This window comes from Molothrus ater, chromosome 4 (genome assembly GCF_012460135.2).
Source record: "Molothrus ater isolate BHLD 08-10-18 breed brown headed cowbird chromosome 4, BPBGC_Mater_1.1, whole genome shotgun sequence".
NCBI classification, from domain to species: Eukaryota; Metazoa; Chordata; class Aves; order Passeriformes; family Icteridae; genus Molothrus; species Molothrus ater.
This window is the reverse complement of record NC_050481.2, coordinates 71766432-71773023: the sequence shown is the minus strand read 5'-3', so window position 1 is coordinate 71773023 and position 6592 is coordinate 71766432. Positions and strand designations below refer to the sequence as shown.

The window sequence follows — 6592 nt, the reverse complement described above, 5'->3', positions numbered from 1 at the left end:
TGGGTTTGGCCTTGGTCGGTTTTTCAGGCTGGTTCTGGCCTTGTTTCAAAGCAGGTGCTGTGCTGCAGAGCAGCGCACACTCCAGGCTCATGCCAGAAGTGCTTCTAGGATGGAGCACCTCTGTGTGTGCTTGGAGCTCTCAGATACTGCTCAGTGACATTTTAATTGGCTCTGCTCAATGGGGCATTTCCATTTCCCACTTTGCTTCATGGCAGAAGGTTCAGGGCAGCAGCTGTGTGACAGCTCCAGGGGACTCCAAGGATGGATCCAGGCATTTGGGGGGAATCAGACAGGAAAATGGTGCTGGGAGAACATGGGGCGACTTGGGTCTGGTGGGTTACAGGTGTTAGAGGAGGACAGTGAAAGAAATACAGAATCATGGGATGGTTTGGGTTAGAAGGGATCATGGAGATCATCCAGGGTCACCTGTCCCAGGCTGCTCCCAGCCCCAGTGTCTGACCTGGCCTTGGGCACTGCCAGGGCTCCAGGGGCAGCCCCAGCGCCGCTGTGCCAGGGCCTGCCCTGTGCTGTCCCACTTGGTCCCTGTGTCCCACTCTGTCCCCGTGCCCCATGATGCCAGACAAGTGCAGCCCATGGACCTGCAGCCCCAAACTGCAACTGGTGTCACTGGTGTGGGTCCAGTGTGCTCCCCGGGAGAGTGAAAACCCAGCTCGATCTCCAGAGTCTTTATTCAACACCGAGTCATAAAATAGCTCTTTACACGCTTGGCTGGGGGTCGTTTCTCTGTAATTCTTTAAATACACATTGTTTACACTTGCCAAAGTTTCAAAGCAACAACATCAAAGTGCGTCTACAGGTGAGAGTTCCAACCAAAGTGCTAAACCCGCGGGCTGCGGCCGGAGCTGGCGCTGCTCCCCAGCCCTGCCCTGCCCTGCCCTCCCAGCCCTGCTCCGGCTCATTCACACCACGCCCGGTTTAGCATCCAGGGACCACGGGGTGGGGGCAGGAAGGGATGTTTGGTTCTCCAGACACTGGCACATCGCTGCAGAAAGACTAAAATAGACCTAAATTTATAGAGAGTTAAAAAAATAACTTGGGAGGGAGGGAGGCCACGGGAAGCTCTGGGGAGGGGAGGTCGCTGTACACCGCTGCCATCCAGGGCTGCAGGGAATGATTCCAGTTCCTGATTTCTATATTCTCTGCACTGATTATCTCCTCTGATTATCTCGAAGCAACTGTGCATCACCCCCTCGCTTCCCAAAAACTGCCCCACACCATTGCACCCACTTGTCCCCGGCCCCAACCTGCCTCGTTGCCCTCCACGGGCTCAATCCTGAGGCTGCATTAGAAAATCCCTTTTTTTCCCTTGCTTTTGGGCAGTTTTCCCTCCTCGCTGCTGCAGCAGCTTTCCCTCAGTGCTCTCCCACCCTCCCCAGGGATTATTTTGCCTCCCGCTGATGGGGAAGGTCCATCACCACCTCACAATACCCTGCAATGCTTCACAACAAACCATCTCTGCTTCCCAACATCTCCCTGCTCCCTGGGAGTTTTTCCCTTTTAAAGCACTTTCTCATTTGGCACCAATTCCCAAATGCTTTTGCTCCACCCCAACCTGCTGTTTGTCTGTCACCCCAAAATGAGGCTGAAGCAATGCTCCAGCTCCTGGGCTGGGGCCTCCCCTAAAAGCTGAAGGAAAATATCTGTTCACCACTTCAGGAGCCATTGCCAACAGTTCTCCTGGGTGTGTTTTTGTTATGTTTTCCCTAAATCCAGGCTCTTTTGGGGGATCCAGACACGAGAAGTTTAAAACCCTGGTGGGGCAGAGCCAGCCTGGGGGTCCCTTTTCCCCCAGTCCCTGACACCCTGGAGCCCCAAGGCACAGGGACAAGGCAGGAGGAGGCCCCTGGTTCCCAGAGCATCCCTGGGGCTGGGAGTGATGGGGAGCAGGAAATCCAACCCAGGGGGACACAAACCCAGGGATTTGGGGTGGCTTTGCCCCCCCCCCGAGCTGCCTTTGGTGATGTTGTTCCTCTTGAAATCCTTGGCCAGCGCCCAAACTCAGGGGAAGGGGAATGCTGGCAATGTCAGACAGGGGAAACTTTGGGAAAAGCAGTAGAAAAGGAATAAATCTCCCCAGAACTGGCCCTGCAGGAGCCAGACTCAGAACCACCGTCCATCCAGCCCCTGCCAGCTCTGGCCACGGCTGTGACCCCAATCCTGTCCCTGGATCCCTGGATTTTAGTGGGATTGTCATCGCAGAGCCCCTCTGGCACTTCTCATCGGGGCTGAGCTGAACGTGCTGTGTGCCTTGACGGCTTTCCCAGGAAATTCGGCATTTCTGGGTGTTCCCATCACTTCCAGAGAAAATGGCGCTGAGGCTCCGGTGAATCCAGGGGTGACTCCAGGGGTGGATCCAGGGGTGACTCCAGGGGTGACTCCAGGGGTGGATCCAGGGGTGAATCCAGGGTGAATCCAGGGGTGAATCCAGGGGTGACTCCAGGGGTGGATCCAGGGGTGACTCCAGGGGTGAACCCAGGGGTGAACCCAGGGGTGGATCCAGGGGTGGATCCAGGGGTGAACCCAGGGGTGACTCCAGGGGTGACTCCAGGGGTGACTCCAGGGGTGGATCCAGGGGTGACTCCAGGGGTGACTCCAGGGGTGGATCCAGGGGTGACTCCAGGGGTGACTCCAGGGGTGACTCCAGGGGTGACTCCAGGGGTGGATCCAGGGGTGACTCCAGGGGTGACTCCAGGGGTGACTCCAGGGGTGGATCCAGGGGTGACTCCAGGGGTGGATCCAGGGGTGACTCCAGGGGTGACTCCAGGGGTGGATCCAGGGGTGACTCCAGGGGTGGATCCAGGGGTGACTCCAGGGGTGGATCCAGGGGTGGATCCAGGGGTGAATCCAGGGTGAACCCAGGGGTGGATCCAGGGGTGAACCCAGGGTGAACCCAGGGGTGAATCCAGGGTGAATCCAGGGCCAGCGTGGCCGGAGCCTCCCGTGGGGATGGGGCCTTGGGGGGCCACATCCCTGCGGGACAGGGCAGGGGAAGCGGCAGGGGCAGGATCCGTCTGACATTTCAGAGCCCTTAATGAGCTCATTAACGAGCTGGGCAATTAGGAGCCACCAGGAGGGCCCTCCTTCCCACCGCTCCTGTCACTGTGCCAGCCGCCTTCATCCCCAGCCGAGGAGGAGGAGGAGGAGGAGGAAGGGATCCATTCAAGCCCAAGCCAAACAGGGAGAAACCCCCACTTTCCATCTTCTCATCCTTGAACCCGCTCAAGGTCTTGTGTCATCAGAGGATTTGTGTAAAAACGTGGCTTTGCTGAGCTGGGTTTTACAGGAATGCCCCGAGGAGAGGTGAGGGTTTGATCTGCTCCTGGGGATGCACCAGGAATCCAGGAGAGGCTCCTGGGGATGCACCAGGAATCCAGGAGAGGCTCCTGGGGATGCACCAGGAATCCAGGAGAGGCTCCTGGGGATGCACCAGGAATCCAGGAGAGGCTCCTGGGGATGCACCAGGAATCCAGGAGAGGCTCCTGGGGATGCACCAGGAATCCAGGAGAGGCTCCTGGGGATGCACCAGGAATCCAGGAGAGGCTCCTGGGGATGCACCAGGAATCCAGGAGAGGCTCCTGGGGATGCACCAGGAATCCAGGAGAGGCTCCTGGGGATGCACCAGGAATCCAGGAGAGGCTCCTGGGGATGCACCAGGAATCCAGGTCCTGCCGTGCCTCCAAAGCTCCGGGGGCAGCACAGGGACGGGGATGTCACAGGGTCACCAATGCCACCACATACACAGCCACTGACCCCTTCTTCTGGCACAGAAGGCTTCTCTGAGAGTCCTCACACCTCCCCTCTCTCCATCTCCTCATCCTTGCCCTCCCAGGAGCCAGGAGAGGCTCCAGGCACACCCGGAGCAGCCACCTCCAGGCTTGGGCACCCCTCTGGGCCACGAGAGTCTTTAAGCATAGAGTGTATAAACATGCTGAGTATATAATTTTCCTTCTTCTCTTTATAGAAATAAATAGGTACTTTGTTTTGTTTTTGTTTTTAAGGGAATTCCACGAGTCCCTGCGCTGTGGTGCTGCCATCTCCACTGGGCCATGCTCCTGCCCCAGCTGGTCCCTGGGGGCTGTAGCTCTGCTGGGTGGTTTTTGCTGCTGGGGGCACCCCTTGCTCCTCCTGCCCCTGGGTTAGGAGTGTGCCAGGCTGCCCAGGGTGCAGGTGAACCCACGGTGGGCATGGCAGGGAGTCAGGAGCTCGTCCGTGGGACCTGGGAGGTGCAGGAGCTTCTCGCAGGCGTTTTTGGGCTCCCGCATCTTGTGCATTCAGGAGCAGCCTTCTCCTGGAAAGCTGCATGGGAGGGGGAGCAGGGCTGCTTCCCACGGGGCTGTGGCCACAGAACCCACCCTGCTTCAGAGCAGGCAGGAGGGAGGGAGGCTGAAGGGTCTCGAGCTGCCTCCAGCCCCGGCAGCCTCGGCCATTTGGGGGTGATTTGCTGTGCTCTGGGGATCCCCAGGGGCTGGGTGGCAGCCCCAGCTGAGGTCAGCAGCTCTTGTGCCATGGGTGAGGGACGTGGTGCTGGGTCTGCAGCCGGTCCCCCCTCGGGGGAGGCTCCTCCATGTGGGGGCTGGGCTCTGGGAGCTGTCCCCTCCCAGCCAGGCTGGCCAGCAGGCACCAAAACCTGCAGGGCTGCTCCAGAGAGGAGGGAAAAGCCCCAGATCCACTGTCCCAGTCGCTTCCTCTCCGCTCAGCCCGCCGGGTCCAAGGACAGGGGCTGTGGCTGTGGGTAAGGCTGGGCTGTCCCCACTGCTGGCAGTGCTCTGGTGCTGTCCCCAGTCCCAGGGCCACCTCCTGGTACCTTCTCCCCAGGGTGGAGGATGGAGATGCCTGGCCCTGCTGGATGCCTTTCCAAAGCCCTTTCCCATGGAGAAAGGATCTTTTGGGGATGATGATGTCCTTGCAGGCTGAGGAAACTCAGAAGAAAAATCAGATTTAGAAAATGGTGGCTGTAGATAAGGACCAGCCAGGGCTGTTGGTTGGTGCTGTTCCCAGGATCATTTCAGGATATTCTGGCCAGGGCTTCTCCTTCAGGCCGCTCAGGAAGGCAAAGGTGGGTGTCCTGTGACAGTCTCTCTCTCCACATGTGACAACTGACCCCGGATGGACTCTGGGGATGGCGGGCACAGGAGTGTGAGCCCTGTTTCCTGGTGGGTGAGGATCTGGAGATGGTTTATTGCCTTGGCAGGAGGGTTTGGAGGACAGGAAGCGAGGCTGGAGGCCTCTGGAGGAGCACCCATCTCTCCTGGTGTCCCGTGGCTCCCCGAGGTGCAGCTCTGCTCCTGGCCTGCGCTGAGCTGTGCTGGTTCCTGGGAGCATTCCCTGGCTCTGGGTGGCCCCTGCCAAATCCCACATGAAAAGGAGCAGAAACCCTGTGGAACGCTGGGGGAGGAGCAGCCCCTTCCCAGCCCAGGTCCAGCACCCCGGGGCTGCAGTGGCCAGCCCAGCCAAGAGCCCCAGAGCGGGGTCAGGGATCCCCAAAGCAGAGTTCAGCAGAACATCCGTCCCCAGGCACGGAGCCTCGGTGAGGAGCAGCTGCAGGGCTGCAAAGCCATCCTCCTCCTCCTCCTCCTGGCAAAGAGCACGGCCCTGCCTCTGGGGACAGCCAAAACTTGTCCTTGAGTAGCACCTTGTCACCTGGGATGGCCCCAAAGGCTGCGAGATTGGGGTTCCTGGTGCCCGAGCCGGGGGTCCCCGTCAGGGCAGAGCAGGGAATGTGCTTTGGGCTCCCTGAAGGGCTAACAGCCTCCTTCCACCTTGATGTGTAAAATCTTGGAGAAGCCGGGTCTTTTCCTCAGGGCCTGCAACAGGAGGAGCAGACAGCGGGGCTGGGGGCAGCCAGCAGGGCCCCTGCTCCATGGGGAGGGGAAAGGAACCCCCCAAATCCTGCCATGGGGTGAGGGGGGACAGGGGAATGCCCCACATCCTGCCATGGGGTGAGGGGGGAAAGGGAACGCCCCAAATCCTGCCATGGGGTGAGGGGGGACAGGGAATGTCCCAAATCCTGCCATGGGGTGAGGGGGGACAGGGAATGCCCCACATCCTGCCATGGGGTGAGGGGGGACAGGGGAACGCCCCAAATCCTGCCATGGGGTGAGGGGGGACAGGGAATCCCCCAAATCCTGCCATGGGGTGAGGGGGGACAGGGAATGCCCCACATCCTGCCATGGGGTGAGGGGGGACAGGGAATCCCCCAAATCCTGCCATGGGGTGAGGGGGGAAAGGGAACGCCCCAAATCCTGCTATGGGGTGAGGGAGGGACAGGGAACCCCCCAAAACCTGCCATGGGGTGAGGGGGGACAGGGGAATGCCCCAAATCCTGCCATGGGGTGAGGAAGAGGGGAATGCCCCAAATCCTGCCATGGGGTGAGGGAGGGACAGGGGAATGCCCCAAATCCTGCCATGGGGTGAGGGGGGACAGGGGAACGCCCCAAATCCTGCCATGGGGTGAGGAAGAGGGGAACCCCCCAAATCCTGCCATGGGGTGAGGGGGGACAGGGGAATGCCCCACATCCTGCTATGGGGTGAGGGGGGACAGGGGAATGCCCTAAATCCTGCCATGGGGTGA

The 6592-nt window shown here is 59.9% G+C and overlaps 1 protein-coding gene across 1 annotated transcript in view; it reads right to left on the bottom strand.

Moving 5' to 3' along the window:
* Nucleotides 1-671: 671 nt before the first annotated feature.
* Nucleotides 672-6592, bottom strand: part of FBXO41 (F-box protein 41) — a 28468-nt gene continuing 22547 nt past the window's right edge. The window contains exon 13 of the mRNA XM_036383070.2: nt 672-5825. Within this exon, the coding sequence (XP_036238963.1) occupies nt 5763-5825 (63 nt within the window). The 3' untranslated portion in view covers nt 672-5762. The remainder of the gene's footprint in view (nt 5826-6592) is intronic.